General features: G+C 40.7%; 1 protein-coding gene across 1 annotated transcript in view; it reads right to left on the reverse strand.

Moving 5' to 3' along the window:
• Positions 1 to 225: 225 nt before the first annotated feature.
• C13H10orf67 (chromosome 13 C10orf67 homolog) overlaps positions 226 to 24,968 on the reverse strand; it is a 101,509-nt gene continuing 76,766 nt past the window's right edge. The window contains exons 14-17 of the mRNA XM_061435571.1: positions 24,137 to 24,224; positions 20,908 to 20,995; positions 20,765 to 20,821; positions 226 to 780 (exon numbers count right to left, since the gene is read on the reverse strand). Of these exons, the coding sequence (XP_061291555.1) occupies positions 689 to 780; positions 20,765 to 20,821; positions 20,908 to 20,995; positions 24,137 to 24,224 (325 nt within the window). The 3' untranslated portion in view covers positions 226 to 688. The remainder of the gene's footprint in view (positions 781 to 20,764; positions 20,822 to 20,907; positions 20,996 to 24,136; positions 24,225 to 24,968) is intronic.

The raw sequence follows: 24,968 nt of genomic DNA on the forward strand, positions 1-24,968 counted from the left end.
GGTCTTTCAGAAAATGGTGCCTGACATTCGGAAAGAAGAGATGCGTGAATTTTCATCTTGATACTTACCAGGAAACACAACCCCAAAGAGTTTCCACAATTACTAAAGAATTGTTTACAGCGTTTAAGATATGTCTGGGAGCCCCGCGCCTATGTAAGAGTGGACCTCCTTGGAAGACATTTAAAATCTCCTTCGAGGTTTTCTGGTACGCCTTTATGGATCAGTTGGTGGATGAGTAGACAGCAAATCAGTTTGACTTAGCGTTACAGGGATTTCAGGTAGATTAGAGAGGGAATGACACAGGGTTAGTGCCTCAAGCTTTTAAGTTTTAATCAAAGTTCGTTCCTTCCCACCCTAAGGCGCTGGGGCGACCCGCTGAGCCCAGGGAGTGCCCGGATGGATGCGGCGGCGGCTCAGAGTCTGTGCGCCCCGCTCACCACGCACCAGCCAGCGGTTTCTTGAAGGGTTTGGAAAGGTGCGCACAAAGCGCGCACAGAGAGCGCACTTCACGTTCTCTTCAAGTGCGATGCGCCAATGAGTATGCGGCATCTGAAGACGGAACAGTTAGGTTAGAAACACCTTGAAGACAGTGTCCCTCGTCAGGGAGGCAGGCCTTACGCCAGGGTGGTAAGGGCCCTCTTTCTGCCCCGCCCAGACCCCGCTCTGAGCAGCGCAGTGTTCTTTGCCGCTACTCGGGAGCGTCCGTGTCGCTCTCTGTGGTGTTCTGGGGCGTCGACTGCTTCTCCTCCTGAGATTCTTCCTCCAGATTTTCTGACCTCACTAAACAGAGGGAGAGATGAAGAGAAGTGTAATTTGCTTTACTTACTGTATGTAAACCACTCCCCACACACTTTCACTCTTTGCCTCACTTTTAGTGGGTTCTCCAAGGCCTGGCCCCGGCTGGGGGCCCTCCTCAGTAAATTGGAGGGGAGGGTGGGACAGGTCATTCTGGCCGTCAGCTCCTCCAAGGCTTTTAAAGGAGCATGTGCCGGTGAAGTCTCCCCTGAGATAGTGTTCCTGCTGTCCCAGACTGAAGAAATGGTCTGAGGTGCCTGTGACCAGGGCCAGTAAATGATCTTCCCGGAGTTACCGCCCTAGAATTAGGAGCCGTTGTAAGAGAATAAAACAAGGCAAGGGGGGACTTGTGTTTGGGTTCAAGGCCTAGCTCAGGTTTACATTTCCATTTGTGTTTTCAATCTTTCCTTCTTATGAAATAGAAAATTTTGAGTAAGAAGGAAAGAAAATCAACTTGGGGGGGTGGTTCTAAAGTTGGGGATGGGGAGGTTTTGCCCTCCCCAGCCCTCACCCCAGGCTGGGCTCTCTGCTCCCTAGGGAGGGACATTTACCTGGTGTGTAAATTGTGAGGAAAGCGTTGGGGGTCTGAGACAGGAAAGCCACAACATGGGATGTGATGTTCCAGCTTTGAAGGGGAACAAAGGCCCTGAGCTAATCCCAGTGAAAGCCAGGAGCGTGGAGAAGGCAACAAAGACTTGCAGCCTGCGGTCACCGGTAGGTGTCAATGTGGACACTTATGGCCGGCGGGGCAGTGGGAGAGGGGAACACAGAGCCGGGCTGTCATTCCAAGGCTTAACATGAACAAAGATAAAAACGTGACAAGCTCAGCTTTCAATGGTTGGGAGGTTCAAAGTGGAGTGCTAGCGAGTGTATCTGGGTCAAGTCTTTTCTGAAGCAGGGCTCCTCTTTCTCTCCTCCCATTATCAGCCAGGGAAGTTCTGAGGCCTTTTTCCTGATAACTTTTCTTACTGATAGAATTCTTCAAAATAATGTCCGATTCTACCCACTGCCTAAGGTGAAGAGATGGAGTTTTCAAGACTTCCAGACCTCAGAAACCCAAGTGGCTGTATAAAGACTTATGAACTTGAACATCCTACCTTAACTTTCAGGATAAAGTTCATGGACTCTTGTATGCATTTCATGAAAAGAAATAACATTTTCTTTTGTGAAACTGTTCATACATGTAGATGAATCGACAGGTAACATAATTTAGAAAGTATTCATCCAACGAAGAAGTTTCATTAGTAAACCATTGAAGGGATAATGGAGACCTGGGAGAATTAAATATGCCTGCGGTTTCAGATTCCCTATTAGAAATCCAGCAGATAAGACATCAACCAGCAAATGAATCTCCTCTAGAATCTGGGAAAGATAATTGGGAATCCTCCACTAATGCAACTGATTAGCAAAGATCATCTTACAGAATGAATAAGTGGAAATGACAACAAATTATGTTTATCCTAAGAACATGGACACATTGTGTTCCTTAAATTCTGGTACTAGAACCAAAATGCAAGCTTAAAAAAATGATCATATAATAAAATTCTGATTTTCCTTAGTTGAAGTAAGTCTCCTAAATAATAATTTTAAAAAAGGATGTAAATATCCTTAAAAGACTAATGACATTTCACAGGTAATGCAATTTAGAAAGAAACACTTCCATGTTTTCTTTTCCAACAATGTGCATTTTTGTAAACTGCTATAAATTGCAATTCAAAAGCACTGCTCTCACCATCCCCAATCATTTTTTATACTGATCAAATGAATGCAGATACTCCCATTTGGGAGGGGCGACATGACATTTCACTTGGCAGTTCTAAACAGGTCACAGACCTTTCACAGACCCTAAGGCAGTGGGAGGGAGTGCTTTACTAAACCGTGTAACCAAATCAAACCAATGGTTACCCCTTTTCAAAACCATTGGAATGGTCTGCACAATGCTATTCACATAGCAGCACAGAAACTGAAAGGATGGTCATCCAATGGAAATTTCTTTCCTTTTGTTTACACTTACAGAGCTCAAAAAGTATACTAGGAGGAAAACAATTAGATTTGCTATGATAAAAGTCATAAACACTTAACATGCGTTCTGGCTGGTGTAACTGGCGTAGATATGGCCATCCATTGGTATGTATATATATGCACATGTATGTATGTATATGCATGTATATTTATTGGAGATGTCCCTTTGTTTGAAACCTTAGGCACAAAGACACAACATGGCTGCCCTCAAGATGACCTATTGCTTTCAAGTTGCTTGAACACATCAGAATTTCCATTGTTAAGGTTGATTAATTGAAACTGATAAGTTACCATGAATAAAGATTGTTTTTCTGTTTAATGTGGTGGGCCTGATTTGGTAAATGCCTCATTCATGTAGCTTTGCAGTGCAGCATATGGGCAAGAGTCATTCAGTATCACAAACATATACAATTTATTATGCTTGTATGGGCACAACCAAAAGGCCTTCCTATTTTAACGACAAACTTTCAATGAAAAATTCCATTTAAAGAGTCACTAGGAACATGATGTGGGATTTTGTCATTTATTCTTAAGAGTTTACATCTCTGAGTTTCTCTGAGTAGTTTTAAAACTATTGTATTTAAATACAGTTTTTAAAAAGGATGCAAATGTCCAAATTATACCTTAGCACTGGTCATTGGGAATACAGCAGAATTTATGTTAAATGTTAACAGACATACGAAGAGAAAGCACCTTTTCATCTGACGCTGGCTTGTGTGCTATGTAATTGATAAAGTGATCTTAAATGTTTCATTGAGGTGCCATCAACAGAAGTTTCCAAGTTTACAAAGAAAATGTGAAGGGTGTTAGCTTCCTAAAGTCTTTTTTCCCTTTAATAAATCAGAAGACAACATTTAAAAATAATTAGGGACTATCACATGAAAATACAGTGGATTTATTAATTTGCCCACAATTTCATTACTGTTAGCGTCCTTTCCTTGAAAGTTGATGTCACTTTTCAGACTACATTAAAAACTGTCATGAGTATTTACCAATAAAGGTAAGTTTTAAAATTTTTTCTAGTGATGTTGTACAGAAACATTCATTTTTCATTTCAGCTGCTCACATAATCACCCAAAGGATAATAATGACAACAAAAATCTACGAGAGACTTGCTAATGAACTAAAGAAATGACTGTATCAAACCATCAAAGAGAGAGTTACCATATTCAGCCTTTAATGTCTTATCAAATAAATTCTCTGGTCATTCATGTCCATGAAACAGTTCAAGTTCACCCAACATTTCTCAATTAAATTAGATGGGTAATCTCAGTTCAGCTCTTCTGGAGAGTAATAAACCACATTGGTCACAGTTGACCACAGCTAGTATGCGATTCATAAAGGACTGGATGTCCATTGGAAAGCTAATCAGTGCACCGTCACTTGTAAAATTCCCTCCTGCATTTTGAAGCGATAATCTGTATCTAATTTTTAAAGAAAAATTTACTCTCCTTTCACTCTTCTGAGGCCAATTTCTTTTCTGGACCTGAATAGAGATTATTGGTGAACAGTACCAAATAGCTTTGGTATGTGTACAACAAAAACCCACCTCTTTGTAGAACATAACAAATTATGCAATGTTCACAGATGTGCTTTGCATTGTGCCTTTTGTGAGAAAATGAAGGCCCAAGTCAATTCCCACCCTCCTCTTTATGAAAGCCTGGGCTCCCCATGCAATCTGTCCTAATCCTGGGGGGAAAAATCATTATACCTAATATGGAAGCTTCAGATAGTTATCTGAAAAGGGATTTTTTTCATTTGCACTTTTGGTCTTTGTAATTTGCAGAAATATGAGTTTGAAGTTGCAAGCAAATTTGTTCCTAGAAACAAGCAGGGAAGATTAAAATATTAACTGCTCCTCTAACCCACATCTGATGTTTAGAGGAAATGCTGTGTTCACATGATCTCATGCTTGAATTTATAGGCCACCAAAGAAATAGAGTCATTTTCCAATTACAGTTTGAAAAAATTTACACACTGAAAATATTTTAAATATTGTTTCTGTATTTTGGCTTTTTATGATTTTTATGGAGGAAGAGGTTAATCCTATTATCATGAGGTAGCCATTGCTGCAGGAACGGTGACAAATGCGGAGGGGCATTCTCAGGTCTACCCTGCTTCATGGGACCTCTGTAAATACAGGTATTACTTTTACTGAATGTGCTGGTCTTTGGGAGTCAGTCTTTCAAGCACTGAGGAGATTCTCTGCATCCTCAGTACCTAGCCCAAGGCTTTGTTTGTAGTACATGCTCACAGTTCCTCTATGATCCAGCAATTCCACTCCCCGGCACATATCTGGACAAAATAACAATTCAAAAAGATACATGCACCCAAATGTTCATAGTAGCACTATTCACAATTAGCCAAGACATGGAAGCAACCTCAGTGTCCATCAGCAGACGAGTGGATAAAGAAGACGTGGCACATATATACAATGGAATATTACTCAGCTATAAAAAAAAAAGAATGAAATAATGCCATTTTCAGCAACATAGAAGGACCTAGAGACTATCATACTAAGTCAGTCAGACAAAGAAAGACAAATACCTTATGATATCACTTATATGTGGAATCCAAAGTTTGAATTTATTTCTAAGACAGAAACAGACTCACAGACATAGAGTGGTTACCAGAGGGGAAAGGAGGTGGAGGAGGGATAAATAGGAGTTTGGGATTAGCAGATACAAACTACTATATATTGGGTTGGCCAAAAATTTTGAGTTTTTCCATAATATCTTATGGAAAAACTCGAACAAACCTTTTGGCCAACACAATATAAAACAGATAAGCAATAAGGTCCTACTGTATAGCGCAGGGAACTGTATTCAATTTCCTGTAATAAACCATAATGGAAAAGAATATACATATATATGTATACACACATATACCTATATATACCTGAATTACTTCGCTATACATGAGAAACTAACAACACTGTAAATCAACAATACTTCAATTAAAAAAATATAGTAGGTGCTCATAAAGTCTAGGGAAGGAATGAATAAATGAATGTATTAACAAAAAGAAGGTGAAACCTAGGAGGTTAAGTAGTGTGGGCCCTTGGCATCCACGGCCTTTCCCGTTGCCTCCCACGTTGACTGGTCTCTGTCACGAGACTTGCTCTTATGGAGCAAATGTGCCATCAGATTCAACAGACCTGTGTGTGCATTGGCACTTGCTCTTTTTTGCTGCTTCTGAGAACCCTGACACCACCATGAAAGCAAGACTAGGTTTGTCTAATCAATATGAGAAATATAAGGTATGATTGCCTCTGTCATCTCAGCAGACACCCAGCCTGATGGCCAGCTAACTGTGGGATATGAGCGAGCCCCAGCAAGAGCAGGCAGAAGACCTATGACCTAGGTGCAGGCATGTATAAAGTCACAGAAGGGTACAAGAGCATGGAATAGCAGGGAATAGCTATTCCAAACAAACAGTTGGTGGTTTGTTATGACTAGATTAGGCAGCTCATGTAGGAGAGAGGCAGGGATTATGCATGGTTTTATAAGCTAAACTGAAGAATTTAGTTCTATCCTAAAAACCACAGACATCTATTGACGGATTAAGCAGAGGAATAACAAAAGCGAATCAAAGAATGAAATCCTTAGTGACTCCAACACTCACTACTCAGAGCTGGTGGCAGAACTGAGTAATCAGGAGAGACTAGAAGGATGCTCTGATAAGTAGGGGAGAACAAGAACAGGTTGGTGTCTTGGAGTAAAGAGGAGAGCATTTCACAAGTTAAGTGAGGCTCGGGGACTTCCCCGGTGGTCCAAGTGGCTAAGAGTCCATACTCCCAATGCAGGGGGCCTGGATTCAATCGAATAACAACAAATGGTGGATAAATTGACAACACACTTCAATGACCCTGAGCAGAGGCCTCAAAGGCAAAGGCATAGTAACAACACGTGGAGGAAAAAATCACTGCTAACCCTGAACATCATAGCTTGCTAAACTACCCTAAGACAAACAGAATTTACCAAATTACTGAAGTAATGATACTTTTTAGTATGCACATACCCTAAAATGTACACATGCTGCTGCTAAGTCACTTCAGTCGTGTCCGACTCTGTGCGACCCCATAGACAGCAGCCCACCAGGCTCCCCCGTCCCTGGGATTCTCCAGGCAAGAACACTGGAGTGGGCTGCCATTTCCTTCTCCAATGCATGAAAGTGAAAAGTGAAAGTGAAGTCGCTCAGTCGTATCCAATTCTTAGCGACCCCGTGGACTGCAGTGCACTAGGCTCCTCCATCCATGGGATTTTCCAGGCAAGACTACTGGAGTGGGGTGTCATTGCCTTCCCCGAAATGTACACGTACACAGGGCGTATTCAGCTTGTAATTTTCTGTTGTCTGAATATTTGAAATATTTCATAGAAAAAAAGTTTCTAAATTAAATAAGCCTATAAGCCTTCCCTCAATGCATTCTTACTAATATGAGAACACAAGTAATGATTACTTTATAATTTTTTGTCACTCTAGTTTACATTTGTGTAGAATGCAATAGTACACAACTTACTTCTTCCTATGACCTATTTTTTTTTTCATGTGATTTTTTCATTCAAGATGAGGAACGTGCATTAAAGATGCTGAACCACCCAGGAATGGGACAGGCTGAGGACTAGAGTCCTGTGATGCTTCTTTACACTGACTTACAAATATCTGCTTTTAGTTCTCAGTTTATTCCCTCAAACTCCAAACCTGGAGTTCCTCCTGCTGAAAGGAATATTCATATGGTATCTTTTACATGGTATGGACCAACAGAAGTAGAAGATATTAAGAAGAGGTGGCAAGAATACACAGAACTGTACATAAAAGAGCTTCACGACCCAGATAATCACGATGGTGTGATCACTCACCTAGAGCCAGACATCCTGGAATGTGAAGTCAAGTGGGCCTTAGAAAGCATCACTACGAACAAAGCTAGTGGAGATGATGGAATTCCAATTGAGCTATTCCAAATCCTGAAAGATGATGCTGTGAAAGTGCTGCACTCAATATGCCAGCACATTTGGAAAACTCAGCAGTGGCCACAGGACTGGAAAAGGTCAGTTTTCATTCCAATCCCAAAGAAAGGCAATGCCAAAGAATGCTCAAACTACCGCACAATTGCTCTCATCTCACACGCTAGTAAAGTAATGCTCAAAATTCCCCAAGCCAGGCTTCAGCAGTATGTGAACCGTGAACTTCCTGATGTTCAAGCTGGTTTTAGAAAAGGCAGAGGAACCAGAAACCAAATTGCCAACATCCGCTGGATCATGGAAAAAGCAAGAGAGTTCCAGAAAAACATCTATTTCTGCTTTATTGACTATGCCAAAGCCTTTGACTGTGTGGATCACAATAAACTGTGTAAAATTCTGAAAGAGATGGGAATACCAGACCACCTGATCTGCCTCGAGAAATTTGTATGCAGGTCAGAAAGCAACAGTTAGAACTGGAAATGGAACAACAGACTGGTTCCAAATAGGAAAAGGAGTACATCAAGGCTGTATATTGTCACCCTGCTTATTTAACTTATATGCAGAGTACATCATGAGAAACGCTGGACTGGAAGAAACACAAGCTGGAATCAAGATTGCCAGGAGAAATATCAATAACCTCGGATATGCAGATGACACCACCCTTATGGCAGAAAGTGAAGAGGAACTCAAAAGCCTCTTGATGAAAGTGAAAGTGGAGAGTGAAAAAGTTGGCTTAAAGCTCAACATTCAGAAAATGAAGATCATGGCATCCGGTCCCATCACTTCATGGGAAATAGATGGGGAAACAGTGGAAACAGTGTCAGACTTTATTTTTCTGGGCTCCAAAATCACTGTAGATGGTGACTGCAGCCATGAAATTAAAAGACACTCCTTGGAAGGAAAGTTATGACCAACCTAGATAGCATATTCAAAAGCAGAGACACTACTTTGCCAACAAAGGTTCGTCTAGTCAAGGCTATGGTTTTTTTCTGTGGTCATGTATGGACATGAGAGTTGGACTGTGAAGAAGGCTGAGCGCCGAAGAATTGATGCTTTTGAACTGTGGTGTTGGAGAAGACTCTTGAGAGTCCCTTGGACTGCAAGGAGATCCAGCCAGTCCATTCTGAAGGCGATCAGGCCTGGGATTTCTTTGGAAGGAATGATGCTAAAGCTGAAACTCCAGTACTTTGGCCACCTCATGTGAAGAGTTGACTCATTGGAAAAGACTCTGATGCTGGGAGGGATTGGGGGCAAGAGGAGAAGGGGATGACAGAGGATGAGATGTCTGGATGGCATCACCGACTTGATGGACATGAGTTTGAATGAACTCCAGGAGTTGGTGATGGACACAGAGGCCTGGCGTGCTGCGATTCATGGGGTTGCAGAGAGTCGGACACAACTGAGCGACTGATCTGATCTGATCTGATCTGATCTTTCACATACAAATGAGAGAGTCATTTCCTAGGCAGGTTGATAAAAAGTCTAGGGGTCCCCAAGGACAGAGGGCTCTGGAATTCTCAAGGAGGAAGAAAGGACAAACTTTTTCCTCTACATTCCTTAGGATTATATAACAATAATGTATCCTTCCTGAGGACAGTCTCTGGACTAGACCTTCTGGCTAATCCTGTTATCTTCAGTTCAGTTCAGTTCAGTGGCTCAGTCATGTCTGACTCTTGCGATCCCATGAATCACAGCACGCCATGCCTCCCTGTCCATCACCAACTCCTGGAGTTCATTCAAACTCATGTCCATCGAGTCAGTGATGCCATCCAGACATCTCATCCTCTGTCATCCCCTTCTCTTCCTGCCCCCAATCCCTCCCAGCATCAGAGTCTTTTCCAGTGAGTCAACTCTTCGCATGAGATGGCCAAAGTACTGCAGTTTCAGCTTCAGCATCAGTCCTTCCAATGAACACCCAGGACTGATATCCTTTAGGATGGACTGGTTGGATCTCCTTGCAGTCCAAGGGACTCACAAGAGTCTTCTCCAACACCACAGTTCAAAAGCATCAATTCTTTGGTGCTCAGCTTTCTTCACAGTCCAACTCTCACATCCATACATGACCACAGGAAAAACTATAACCTTGACTAGATGCACCTTTGTTGGCAAAGTAATATCTCTGCTTTTGAACATGCTATCTAGGTTGTCATAACTTTCCTTCCAAGGAGTAAGCGTCTTTTAATTTCATGGCTGCAATCACCATCTGCGCTGATTTTGGAGCCCCAGAAAATAAAGTCTGACACTGTTTCCACTGTTTCCCCATCTATTTCCCATGAAGTGATGGGACCAGATGCCATGATCTTTGTTTTCTGAATGTTGAGCTTTAAGCCAACTTTTTCACCCTCCTCTTTCACTTTCATCAAGAGGCTCTTTAGTTCCTGTTCACTTTCTGCCTATAAGGGTGGTGTCATCTGCATATCTGAGGTTATTGATATTTCTCCCGGCAATCTTGATTCCAGCTTGTGCTTCTTCCAGCCCAGCGTTTCTCATGATGCATTCTGCATATAAGTTAAATCTTAAAATGTAAATTATGGGAGTAGGTCTGCTGAGGTCTTTACAAACTCCAGACATTCTTTTGATTCATTGTAATGACTAACTGGAGTATATAATTCCATTGCTAACACTAGCAAGGGGGTACTCTTTCTGCCCCCTTCTGATGCCTCTGTCAGAAGCTTTCTATATCTCCTTTATACTTTAATAAAACTTTATTACACAAAAACTCTGAGCAATCAAGCCTTGTCTGTGGCCTCAGATTGAATTCTTCTCCTCCGGAGGCCAAGAATCCTGGCGTCTTTTCATGGTTCAGCAACAACCTTTCACAAAGATGGCACTCCCAGTTCACTTAAGAGTGTACTTGATATGTCCATGAATTTGTGTGAATCCATACATAATATCTTGCAACATTTTGCCATTTCTCTAACAGAAACATTACTAAATTTAAAATTTAATACCCACTCTACACTACCTAAAACCTTTCTCAATATTTTGTTAACCACCATAAAAGGCTTATATGGTTTATAATGACTCTTAAGTAGCTGGGCAGCAATGAGTCTCTGGGGTTTGGGATGAAATCAGTGGCCACAGGATCCAGAGAGGCAGCTGGAATCCAATTCATGGCCCAATAAATGAATAACACACCAGAAAGTATTCTTGCCTTATGCTTCATGTTTTGGAGACCTCTGAGTACCAGTTTGGGGCATAATTAGGTATATGCTTTGTGGCATTTATTCAGTGAAATTCTGCCTGTGCTTAGTCACTCAATCGTGTCTGACTCTGTGACCCCTTGGACTGTAGCCCACCAGGCACCTCTGTCCATGGGGATTCTCCAGGCAAGAATACTGAAGTGGGTTGCCATGCTATCCTCCAGGGGATCTTCCCAACCCAGGGATCGAGCCCAGTCTTCTGCATTGCAGGCAGATTCTTTACTGTCTGAGGAAATTCTGTCTACATATACTTAAAAGCAGGCTTCCCAGGTGATGCAGTGGTAAAGAATTCGCCTGCCAATACAGGGACACACCAGAGACTTGGGTTTGATCCTTGGGTTGGGAAGATCCCCTGGAGGAGGAAATGGCGATCCACTCTAGTATTCTTGCCTGGACAGTTCCATGGACAGGGGAGCCTGGTGGGCTACAGTCCATACTGTTGCAGAGTTGCATACAACTGAGTGAGCACACATGTTCCCTTGATATCTCCAATTTTCTTGAAGAGATCTCTAGGCTTTCCCATTCTATTGTTTTCCTCTATTTCTTTGCATTGTTCACTTAAGAAGGTTTATCTCTCCTTGCTATTCTTTGAAACTCTGCATTCAGATGGATATATCTTTCCCTTTCTTCTTTGCCTTTTGCTTTCAAAGCATGGATTATCCATTTTAATTTTTCACATGTCGCAATCCCCTATTTGATCAGTCGACAAAGCTTCAGTTAGAAAGAAAACTTTGGATTTTTGTGATTAATTCTCAAATCCAATTAGTCATCTTGACTCTTCCCTATGCCATTGAAAATTCCCTGTATTTGGAAAGGTATGTTAAGAGACACACTGTTGGTCTTCCAGACTTCAATTTGTCATTCAATATCTTAAATCTCATGCCTCAAATAGAAAGTATCAAAAAGAACAAAGGCATAAAGAGCAAAGAAAATTCCCAGGAAAAATGTAGTGAAGAGTCAGCCCAAATCTAAAAGACAAGGATGACATATATAACCTAGAAATAGAACATCTGAATTATAAGTAATTGGTGACAATAAGGGAAGTAGTAGAAAAGTTGGTGGCAGTGACATCATAAACATTAATAGATAGGTTAAAACATTATATTTAGTAAATCAGGTTAGTCCCTTTTTAACATTTTTAATAGACATCAGTTACATGTGAAGTGATGTTACATACCATCAGCTATGTATATTGCTTGTGTAGGAATGTATATATGTAGCAATATTATAAAATATGCATTTGAATATGAATACCTTACTAAATTATATTAATTACAGCTGAAGTCTAGAAAGAATATGTAAAACAATGCTAACACTTATGCCTAAAATGCTTTCCTTTTTATCTTTTAAGTTACTTCTCTTGTGTGATTTTTAAAATTATTTTTGTGTTTAAAACAAAAACGGGGGAAGTGAACTCCACTTTTGGTGCATACCACAATTACTTAAGAATGAAACACTTTTCAGGTCTAAAGTTTCAAAGGATGAAAAGAAATATTTAAAAAACCTATCCAATGTACTACAATTATTCTACCATTCTTTAAAAACCTTTAAGATCATCTTTTCCATGTTTCTTCACTAAAAGTCTCAGAGAATTAACAATACAATGTAATCTAGGTTTAAATTTGGGTTTCTCCTGCGTTTCAGATATTTATGTTTGAGGTTTCTCTTACCGACAAGCCACTTAAAGGGTCACTGTTACTTTGAGGTTTTATCAATGAGATTCGTGTCTTTGGGGCCCATTAGGAACATTTTCGAAGATTACAATGTCAATAGCACCTAATTACTGGACTGTGAGAAAGGTCTTCTTAAGTACATAAAATCCGTGGCCGTGCACAGTACACAATGGACTGCTCAGATCCCAAATTTTATCACAGCTAAGTAGCAAACAAATTAATAATGTTACCTGGGATCTCCTGGGATAATTACTACTGTGTAAAAAAGACTGCTTTGAAATTCTGCCAATAGTATCGTACCTCATTTTTAAAAATTTCTTTATATTCATGAAGATTTCTTTATCTCTTAAATTTTCTTTCTTGCAAGAGCAACTCTCTGCTTCACACTAGAATTTTTTGGAGTAAAGCTTGCAACATAACAAAGAGTAAATTTCAATTTGCTTGGGAAGTATATATGCTCTGATGCGATTTTAAGTTATGTTTTATGTTTTATTTTGCCCTTTTCAAAATGTCTACAGTATGATTTGATACTAATGACAAACAAACATTATTCTTTCTTATGCATGGTGGACATAGAATTAAAAGAGACACCAGTTCTTTTAAATCACTAGCCTACTTCTGAGAACATTATAATTCTCATGTAATGGGTTAAAAAGCAGGTTTGCCAGACTTTATTTTCAGAACCCAGGGATTATATTATCCAGAGGTCAGGAGGAAAAGTAGGGATGGGGTTAGCTAGGCAAGTCACCTCATTTAATCCTCATAACAAAGCTAGGAGTTAGAGTAACCACCTCCATTTTACACAGCAGAAGGAGCTGAGATGAAGTCACCCAGGCAGTAAGTGGCCGGAATGAGATGGGAACCAAAGCCTGTCCACCTGCAAAGCCTTTCTGCTACATCACGTTTTCCCTTTGTGTGTTGTTGAAAATGAGACCACACACTGTCATGCATGTGTCTTGGAGTAAGTCAGTATAATTGACTGGTGACAAACCTGGCCCCTGGGGCCACATAGTCTGAGTTTGAACCCAGCCTTTTTTGTAGAAATAATAATCTATTTATTTGCAGTCATAACCTTGGCAGCCTACTAGGCCCCTCTGTATCCAACTGTCTCCTTTATAGACTTGAGAAGGCAAGAGTGCTGACCTTACAGGGTTTTTGTGAGGGTTAGAGCTAAAACCTGAAAAGCATTTAGAATAGTTGGTTGTTGTTTAGTCGCTAAGTCATGTCCAACTCTTCGCTATCCCAGACTATAGCCCACCAGGCTCCTCTGTCCATGGGATTTCCCAGGCAAGAATGCTGGAGTGGGTTGCCATTTCCTTCTCCAGGGGATCTTTCTAATCCAGGAATCAAACCTGTGTCTCCTGCATTGGCAGGTGGATTCTTTACCACTGAGCCACCAGGGAAGCTCATTAGAATAGTACCTACACCCATTAAATGTTAGTTATCCATAATTTTCAGAAGTATCTTACTGTATAAATATACAATATAAAAACCTCTATCTTTAAAGCAACACTGAGGATTCTGGTAACAGGGAGGATAAGTATTCCATAGGGTATTTAAAATATTAATTTTCCATTTATGTAATTTAAAATACGGACCTCAATAACACAGTGACTTTGAAGGGCTCAGTTTGGCTTCTGTCACCAGATAGGTTACAGTCACCCTCATGTTATAGAAAGTAATGATTTGTCTATTGGTTCACATGAGTCATGTAGCTAAACACCTCCTAGACAATGAATTTGTGAATTAGTGCTTGAAAACACTGATAATGTACTGAACTATTTCCTAGGGGCCTGGAGGGGTTTCTCCACCTTCTAAAGCACCTGAGAAGCTTGGAGTGCCTTGTTTTGTGAAGACTGTTTGGCCTTTTGAACAACTAGTGTGCATATTGTTCCATCCCCATAACCATGAAAGACAGCTTTCCAATGAAAAAAAATTCATTTACTTTTTGAATTAGTAAATTCATAATTCAATTTCCTCCTGGCATTTATGTGTTCAGCTGAAGAAGCTGAAGTTGAACGGTTCTATGAAGACCTACAATACTTTTTAGAACCAACACCCAAAAAAGATGTCCTTTTCATTATAGGGGACTGGAATGCAAAAGTAGGAAGTCAAGAAACACCTGGAGTAACAGGCAAATTTGGCCTTGGAATATGGAATGAAGCAGGGCAAAGGCTAATAGAGTTTTGCCAAGTGAACACACTGGTCATAGCAAACACCCTCTTCCAACAACACAAGAGAAGATTCTACACATGGACATCACCAGATGGTCAACATGGAAAAGAGATTGATTATATTCTTTGCAGCCAAAGATGGAGAAGCTCTATACAGTCAGCAAAAACAAGACTGGGAGCTGACTGTGGCTCAGATCATGAACTCCTTATTGCCAAATTCAGACTTAAATTGAAGAAAGTAGGGAAAACTACTAGACCATTCAGGTATGACCTAAATCAAATCCCTTATGATTATACAGTGGAAGTGAGAAATAGATTTAAGGGACTAGATCTGATAGAGTGCCTGATGAACTATGGATGGAGGTTTGTGACACTGTACAGGAGACAGGGATCAAGACCACCCCCATGGAAAAGAAATGCAAAAAAGCAAAATGGCTGTCTGGGGAGGCGTTACAAATAGCTGTGAAAAGAGGAGAAGTGAAAAGCAAAGGAGAAAAGGAAAGATATAAGCATCTGAATGCAGAGTTCCAAAGAATAGCAAGAAGAGATAAGAAAGCCTTCCTCAGCGATCAATGCAAAGAAATAGAGGAAAACAACAGAATGGGAAAGACTAGAGATCTCTTCAAGAAAATCAGAGATACCAAAGGAACATTTCATGCAAAGATGAGCTCGATAAAGGACAGAAATGGTATGGACCTAACAGAAGCAGAAGATATTAAGAAGAAGTGGCAAGAATACACAGAAGAACTGTACAAAAAAGATCTTCATGACCAAGATAATCATGATGGTATGATCACTGACCTAGAGCCAGACATCCTGGAATGTGAAGTCAAGTGGGCCTTAGGAAGCATCACTACAAACAAAGCTAGTGGAGGTGACGGAATTCCAGTTGAGCTATTCCAAATCCTGAAAGATGATGCTGTGAAAGTGCTGCACTCAATATGCCAGCAAATTTGGAAAACTCAGCAGTGGCCACAGGACTGGAAAAGGTCAGTTTTCATTCCAATCCCAAAGAAAGGCAATGCCAAAGAATGCTCAAACAACCACCAATTGCACTCATCTCACACACTAGTAATGTAATGCTCAAAATTCTCCAAGCCAGGCTTCAGCAATATGTGAACCGTGAACTTCCAGATGTTCAAGCTGGTTTTAGAAAAGGCAGAGGAACCAGAAACCAAATTGCCAACATCCGCTGGATCATGGAAAAAGCAAGAGAGTTCCAGAAAGATGTCTATTTCTGCTTTATTGACTATGCCAAAGCCTTTGACTGTGTGGATCACAATAAACTGTGGAAAATTCTGAAAGAGATGGGAATACCAGACCACCTGATCTGCCTCTTGAGAAACCTATATGCAGGTCAGGAAGCAACAATTAGAACTGGACATGGAACAACAGACTGGTTCCAAATATGAAAAGGAGTATGCCAAGGCTGTATATTGTCACCCTGCTTTTTTAACTTATATGCAGAGTACATCATGAGAAATGCTGGGCTGGAAGAAGCACAAGCGGGAATCAAGACTGCCGGGAGAAATATTAATAACCTCAGATATGCAGATGACACCACCCTTATGGCAGAAAGTGAAGAGGAACTAAAAAGCCTCTTGATGAAAGTCAAAAGAGGAGAGTGAAAAAGTTGGCTTAAAGCTCAACATTCAGAAAACAAAGATCATGGCATCTGGTCCCACCACTTCATGGGAAATAGATGGGGAAACAGTGGAAACAGTGTCAGACTTTATTTTCTGGGGCTCCAAAATCAGTGCAGATGGTGATTGCAGCCATGAAATCAAAAGACACTTACCTCTTGGAAGGAAAGTTATGACCAACTTAGATAGCATATTCAAAAGCAGAGACATTACTTTGCCAACAAAGGTTCGTCTAGTCAAGGCTATGGTTTTCCCAGTGGTCATGTATGGATGTGAGTGTTGGACTGTGAAGAAAGCTGAGTGCTGAAGAATTGATGCTTTTGAACTGTGGTGTTGGAGAAGACTCTTGAGAGTCCCTTGGACTGCAAGGAGATCCAACCAGTCCATCCTAAAGGCGATCAGCCCTGGGATTTCTTTGGAAGGAATGATACTAAAGCTGAAACTGCAGTACTTTGGCCACCTCATGTGAAGAGCTGACTCATTGGAAAAGACCCTGATGCTGGGAGGGATTGGGGGCAGGAGGAGAAGGGGATGACAGAGGATGAGATGTCTGGATGGCATCACCGACTCGATGGACATGAGTTTGAGTGAACTCCAGGAGTTGGTGATGGACCGGGAGGCCTGGTGTGCTGCAATTCATGGGGTCACAAAGAGTCAGACACAACTGAGCGACTGAACTGAACTTAACTGAAGGCTCTAATTAAAATGTCAGGTAGAACAAAGATTGCAAATTTAACAATTTACATTTTAATGATAAATCATGAAAGTCTCTCTTCCCCAGGCTTCCCTGTCCTTCACCATCTCTTGGAGCTTGCTCAAACTCACGTCCATTGAGTCGGTGATGCCATCCAACCATCTCATCCTCTGTCTTCCCCTTCCCCTACTGCCTTCAATCTTTCCCAGTATCAGGGTCTTTTCCATTGAGTCAGCTCTTTGCATCAGTTGGCCAAAGTATGGTAGCTTCCACTTCAGATCAGTCTTTCCAGTGAATATTCAGGGTTGATTTCCTTTAAGATTGACTGGTTTGATCTCTTTGCAGTCCAAGGGACTCTCAAGAGTCTTCTCCAGCCCCACAGTTTCAAGGCATCAGTTTTTCCATGCTCAGCCTTTGGTGCTCAGTCCATATGATCACATGGACCTAAACCTTGCCTAACTCAATGAAACTATGAACCATGCCAAGTAGGGCCACCCAAGATGGATGGGTCATGGTGGGGAGTTCTGACAAAACATGGTCCACTGGAGAAGGAAATGGCAAACCACTTCAGCATTCTTGCCTTGAGAACCCCATGAACAGTATGAAAAGGCAAAAAGATATGACACTGAAAGATGACCCCCCTCCCAGGTTGGTAGGTGCCCAATATGCTACTGGAGAAGAGTGGAAAAATAGCTCCAGAAGGAATGAAGAGGCTGAGCCAAAGCGGAAACAATGCCCTTTTGTGGATGTGACTGGTGGTGGAAGTAAAGTCTCATGCGGTAAAGAACAATAGTGCATAGGAACCTGGAAAGTTAGGTTCATGAATCAAAGTAAATCAGAAGTGGTCAAGCAGGAGATGGCAAGAGTGAACATCAACATTTTAGAAGTCAGTGAACTAAAATGGACAGGAATGGGTGAATTTAACTCAAATGACCATTATATCTACTACTGTTGGCAAGAATCCTTTACAAGAAATGGAGTAGTCCCATAGTCAACAAGAGAGCCTGAAATGCAGTACTTGGGTGTAGTTTCAAAAACAGTAGAATGATCTTCGGAGAAGGCAATGGCAACCCACTCCAGTACTCTTGCCTGGAAAATCCCATGGACGGAGGGGCCTGGTAGGCTGCAGTCCATGGGGTCGCTAGAGTCGGACACGACTGAGCTACTTCACTTTCACTTTTCACTTTCATGCATTGGAGAAGGAAATGGCAACCCACTCCAGTGATCTTGCCTGGAGAATCCCAGGGACGGGGAGCCTGGTGGGCTGCCGTCTATGGGGCCGCACAGAGTCGGACACGACTGAAGCGACTTAGCAGCAGCAGAATGATCTTGGTTCATTTCCAAGGCAAACCATTCAATATCACAGTAATTCAAGCCTGCTCCAACCACTAATGCTGAAGAAGCTGAAGTTGAACAGTTCTATGAAGACCTACAAGACCTTCTAGAACTAACACACAAAAAAAGATGTCCTTTTCATCATAGGGGACTGGAATGCAAAAGCAGGAAATCAAGAGATACCTGGAGTAACAGGCAAGTTTGGCCTTGGAGTACAAAATGAAGCAGGGCAAAGGCTGACAGAGTTTTGCCAAGAGAATGCACTGGTCATAGAAAACACCCTCTTCCAACAACAGAAGAGATGACCTTACATATGGACATCACCAGATGGTCAATACCAAAATGAGATTGAGTATATTCTTTCTTCCCCATTATGATATTTTAGAAATAACTTACTGTAGGGATTGGAATTTCCAACAGTCTACAGATCTAGCCCTTTATTTAAATGCTGACATCTTTAGGGACTTCTCTGGTGGTCCAGTGGTTAGGACTCTGCGTTTCCACAGCAGGGACCTGGGTCTGATCCCTGGTGAGGGAACTAAGATCTCCAAGCCATATGGTGTGGCAAAAAAAAAAAAAAAGCCGATATCTTTAAAAGGTTGCCATGCTTTAAGCCAGCAGCCACTATAGAATCCAGTCTGGGTGTCGTCATTGTTCAGTCACTCAGTCATGTCCAACTCTGCAACCCCATGGACTGCAGCATGCCAGGCTTCCCTGTCCTTCACCTTTTTCTGGAGTTTGCTCAAACTCATGTCCATTGAGTCAATGATGCCATCCGACCATTTTAACCTCTGTCGCCCCTACTCCTCCTTCCCTCAATCTTTTCCAGCATCTTTTCCAATGAGTTGGTTCTTTACATCTGGTGGCCAAAGTATTGGAGCTTCAGCTTTAACATCAGTCCTTCCAATGAATATTTAGGGTTGATTTCCTTTAGGATTGACTGATTTGATCTCCTTGCTGTCCAAGGGACTCTCCATAGTCTTCTCCAGCACCACAGTTCGAAAGCATCAATTCTTCAGCACTCAGCCTTCTTTATGGTCCAACTCTCACATCCATACATGACTACTGGAAAACCCATAGCTTTCACTACATGGACCTTTGTCAGCAAAGTGATGTCTCTGCTTTTGAATAAACTGTCTAGGTCTGTCATAGCTTTTCTTCTAAGGAGCAAGTGCCTTTTAATTTCATGGTTGCAGTTACTGTCTGTAGTGATTTTGGAGCTCAAGAAAATAGAAACTGTCACTGTTTTCATTTTTTTTCCCCCTATCTATTTGCCATGAAGTGATGGGACTGGATACCATGATCATAGTTTTTTTAATGTTGAGTTTTAAGCCAGCTTTTTCACTCTCCTCTTTTACCTGCATCAAGATGCTCTTTAGGTTCTCTTCACCTTCTGCTATTAGGGTGGTGTCATATGCATATCTGGGTGTTACTATGATCAAAAATGTCAGTCCAGGAAGCAGAGAGGACTGTGGCTGCCAAAAGATTCCCAGCACCCAGGCAGGCACCTCTGGAAAAGATACTACCTACATCTGTAAACACTACAGAAGTCTCTCCATTGCGTGGAGGCCCAGGAGAGAGGTTCCTTTCTCAATCTTGTTTTCAAAAAGTAGATGATTTTAAAATTAGGGTCTAGGATTTAAACTCATTTCACACACTTCCTCCCTGTATAAATATTCATGATAAAACTTTACTTTTAAAGATTCCAAGAAATGAAAATCAGAAATTACTGAACCTCTTGATTACTATCTATAATTCAAATGAAGAACATTGCATTTTGTTAATACATGTTCATTAGAGAAAAGCAAGCCTCCTAAAGACGTATAGAAACTTGTGAACAAAATGTACCTCCACCTCCCAAACAGTCCAATTTGAGGCCCTGCAAGGACTGATGGGAGATAAAAGAATGCTAGAAATGGTCAGATTTTTCTTCTATTATTAAACTGGAAACTAAGAATTTAACAGGAGCCTCAGGTTTGTTGGCAGTTTAAAAAAAAAAAAGAAACAGGATTCCAACCGAGACAGTTTCTAGTTTTGATGTATGACTCTCATTTTCAATAAACAGAGATCAATATTCAGAAATACATATTAACATTCTTTTATTCATCGTATCAATGCATTAGTCTTATAAAGTGGCTGGGAAAAAAGCCATGCATTCACCCAGAAACCAACCATCTCAGTACGACAAAGGAAAGTGCTGCTAATCTGGATTCATTGCCCATCCTGTGTGTGTGCACTGTTTCTCCAACAATAAGGATTCTTACCTTGTGGTGAAAGTGGGAGGGAAATCTGATTGCTGCCTACATCTTCATACTTGATGTCTACCTGTAGGTAAAACGAGACGTTTAATTACTGACGCTGAATAATACTGACTGATTAAATGTTGAATAGGAAAAAAGTAATCTACCTACCGAAGGCGAATGATCAACACTTGTAGCAGATGTCGTCACTGTTGCCAAGTTCGTTTTGGATTGCACAAATAAAGGTTTAACTTTCTGAAAGACACAAAGGGTACGTACCATTGTTATCCGGGGGAAATCAAGATCAACTCAAATGGAGGTAGAATGCTCTTCAGTCCTTAGTTAACTGAGATATGAAAATTATGCTTCTAACTTAATTGCTCAAATATCACTGGGGAAATAATTTCCTTTAAACCCAAGGAATGTCAGACTCTTTGTGACCCTATGGACTGATACCTTCCAGGCTCCTCTGTCCATGGGATTTCCCAGGAAAGAATACTGGAGAGGGTTGCCATTTCCTCCTCCAGGAGATCTTCCTGATCCAGGGATCGAACCTGAATCTCCTGCAACTCCTGCATTGCAGGTGGATTTTTTCCCCACTGAACCACAAGGAATGGATCCCTTCCTAATTCAGGCTACTTTGTGAGAAAATTCAAGCAAAAATGTTTTCCTCAATGTCTCTTGTGACTCTACTTTCTTTTGATTCTCCCTAAGCCATTTGGGATTCACTCCTTGTAACTGGCCAGGTATCACAAGGTCATCCCCAGCACCACTCAGTTCCTGGAAGCTACACAGTAGTGGTCCTGGTTCCCAGGAACTAAAGAATGAAAACACAAAAGCATCTCTTCTAGGAGTTCAGAAGCAGCAGCACAGAAGCAGAACGGCCACCAACATCATATACTGCACGGTAAATCATGACTTTAAAAATATGCTGGTGAAAATGACCAAAAGCACACCACGCATTATTATAAAAAAGAGGTCTGAGGTCTGTGGGTGCACCTGGGAATTTAAGTGACTTTTTCCCTATTCAAGGCTTCTCTCTTGTTGGTTTGTATGTATGCACACATATTTGCATGCATTTTTCTATCCCTCTACAGCCTGCTCCCACTCCCTTTTTGTTCCCCTCGACAAATAAACCATTTAAACGTTTATATGAGGACTCCCTTGGTGGCCCAGTGGTTAAGACTCTGAGCTCTCAATGCAAGAGGCCTGGGTTTGATCCCTGGTCAGGGAACTAGATCCCATATGTTGCAACTAAAGATCCTGCATGCTGCAACTAAGACCCAGCACAGCCAAATAAATAAATAAAAAGAAATATCTTTAAAATTGTAATCTTTGGTTGAGAAGAGAAAAAAACAGAAAGAGAAGAGACTATTGTATATATAGACCAGTTTTGGAACACTTTGGGGGAGTCAATTATTAAAAATCCTTAGCAAGTTTCTCACATGTGTGCATGCTAAGTCGCTTCAGTCATGTATGACTCTTTGTGACCCCATGGACTATAGCCCATTAGGCTCCTCTGTCCATGGGATTCTTGAGGCAAGAATACTGGACTGGGTTGCCATGCCCTCCTCCGGGAGATTTTCCCAACCCAGGAATTAAACCCATGTCTCTTATGTCTCCTGTATTGGCAGGCAGGCTTTTTTTTTTTTTTTTACTACTAGCGCTACTTGCGAAGCACAGCAAGGTTCATTTTGCTATGTAAATTTAGCTAAAAATTAGAAATAATATCATCTTGCCAATGTTCTTAAGTTCTTTGATGTCTTGCAGCAACTTGGATTTTAAAAATCATCCTAAAGTGAAAATTGTGGAAAAAAATTTAAAAAGAAAGTGATTTTGGATTGTAAGCCTTTTGAAGCATGAAACCAAAATTTATATTTCTTGTGAAATATCTTTAAATATCTTTCTCACAAACCTTATTTGTCCCCAAAACACTTAGCATCACAGCAGTTTCTAAATGACATTTATAGTATGTTGTTTATTTTGTCTATGATATCACTTATACATAGAATCTTAAAAAATGATACAAATGAACTTATTTACAAAACAAATATAGACTCAGACATAGAAAACAAACATGATTACTAAAGGCAAGAGGTGGGGAGAGATAAATTAGAAGTTTGGGATTAAACAGATACTCACTAGCACATGTAAAATAAACAATAAAGACCTACTTATATTACAGGGAACAACTATAGTCAATATCTGGTAATAACTTATAATGTAAAAGAACCTGAAAAAGAACAATATATATACACTGTGTATATGTTCAGTTATATATATGTGTGTGTATATACATATATATACACACACGTGTATATACATATACACGTGTGTGTGTGTGCTCAGTCGCAAGTCATGTCCATCTCTTTGCGACCCCATGGACTGTAGCCTGCCAGGCTCCTTTGTCCATGGGATTTGCCAGGCAAGAATACTGAAATGGGTTGTCATGCCCTCCTCCAGGGCATCTTCCCCACCCAGGGATAGAACTTGAGTCTCCTATGTCTCCTGCATTGACAGGTGGATTCTTTACCACTGAGTCACCTGGGAAGCACCCCACCCCCACCACCACCACATATGTATATAAATAATAACTGAATCACTTTGCTGTACACCAGAAATTAACACAACATTGTAAATCAACTATACTTCAATTTTTAAAAAGTCTATTTTAGAATTGGGCTTTGTCTATAGGTTACTTCTAGTATGAAAATGAATGACCTGGTACTAGGAACAGATTCTTTAACCTCCTTTTTCCATTTGGAAGTGACTAGATATTTGGAGAAGGCAATGGCACCCCACTCCAGTACTCTTGCCTGGAAAATCCCATGGATGGAGGAGCCTGGTGCTGCAGTCCCTGGGGTCGCTGCGAGTTGGACACGACTGAGCGGCTTCGCTTTCACTTTTCACTTTCATCATTGGAGAAGGAAATGGCAACCCACTCCAGTGTTCTTGCCTGGAGAATCCCAGGGACTGGGGAGCCTGGTGGGCTGCTGTCTATGGGGTCGCACAGAGTCGGACATGACTAAAGTGACTTAGCAGTAGCAGCAGATATTTGGATCTTCAGCTGTGATTGTTCCTATGTTCCATCCATGCCCACAGTGGTCAGGTTAATAGATTCCTCCCAGGAGGAATGAGTCACCCTCCTCTAAAATTTTCACTTGCCTCCACTGTAGCTCAACCATATCGCATGGGAGCATCTGTTTACACATCTATTTCTCATACTACATTGAGCTCTTTGGGTTCAAACACTGTCTTATGTTATCAGCATCTAGCAGAGTGCCTCCTGTACTATCTCCAGGGCTAAGAGCAGAGATTCTAAAAAAGCTAAGTTCAAAAAGGCATGTTATGGCTGCATCAAAGAGACAAAGTGCATCTACCCCAACATGTACTTACAACATAATTGAAGGATGTGTCAGCCAGCACTGCAAACTGACGAAATAATGTGTGCCTAGTAAACATCTCATTCTTAAGGACATGAAAGCTGAAATAAAACATGCAATGGAATTAAAATGAGCAGAAATCATAGGAAAGAGCAAATTGGTATTATGTTCATGTGATGAGAAACTAGAATTTTCAATATAAGAGCAAAGAAATGCAAGTAAAAAAATTTAAATATTAATATAAACTTATCACTCTTTGGTTTCTAGAATTATATATTTTCAAGCTGTGAAAAGCAAATAAGGAGGAATAGCCTTATTAATACCAGATATTAACATATATCACAAAATAATAGCATAATAATATCCTGGAAAGGAAAAATAAATGGAATAGAATAGGAACACTGAAACAGATTCAGTAATATACTAGAACATAGTATGTGACCAAAGTGGCACCACAACCCACTCCAGAAAGAACTGGAATAAAGACCTAAATATGAGAGGTAAGTCAAGAAGGCTTGTTTATAAAAGTGGGAGAATATCTTAGTGAAGATGGAGAAAGATTTTCTAAATACATCTAAGGAAAAAATATTGATGGATAAAGATTAAGAATTTCTGTACAATAAAGGGCAACATACACAAAGTTCATAGACTGGGAAAAGGTATTTGTAACATCTAAAATTGATAAGGAATTGAAAATAAGAATACACAAACAAATTTCACAAGCTGAGAAGAAAGCAAAAAGATGAAAAGAGTTCACAAAAGAGGGACATCCTTTAAAGGGAAAACATCAGATCAATACAAGCTTTTGAAAGTCAAATACCACCAGATATTAGAACTCAATCCTT

Source organism: Bos javanicus, chromosome 13 (assembly GCF_032452875.1).
Source record: "Bos javanicus breed banteng chromosome 13, ARS-OSU_banteng_1.0, whole genome shotgun sequence".
Taxonomy (NCBI): Eukaryota; Metazoa; Chordata; class Mammalia; order Artiodactyla; family Bovidae; genus Bos; species Bos javanicus.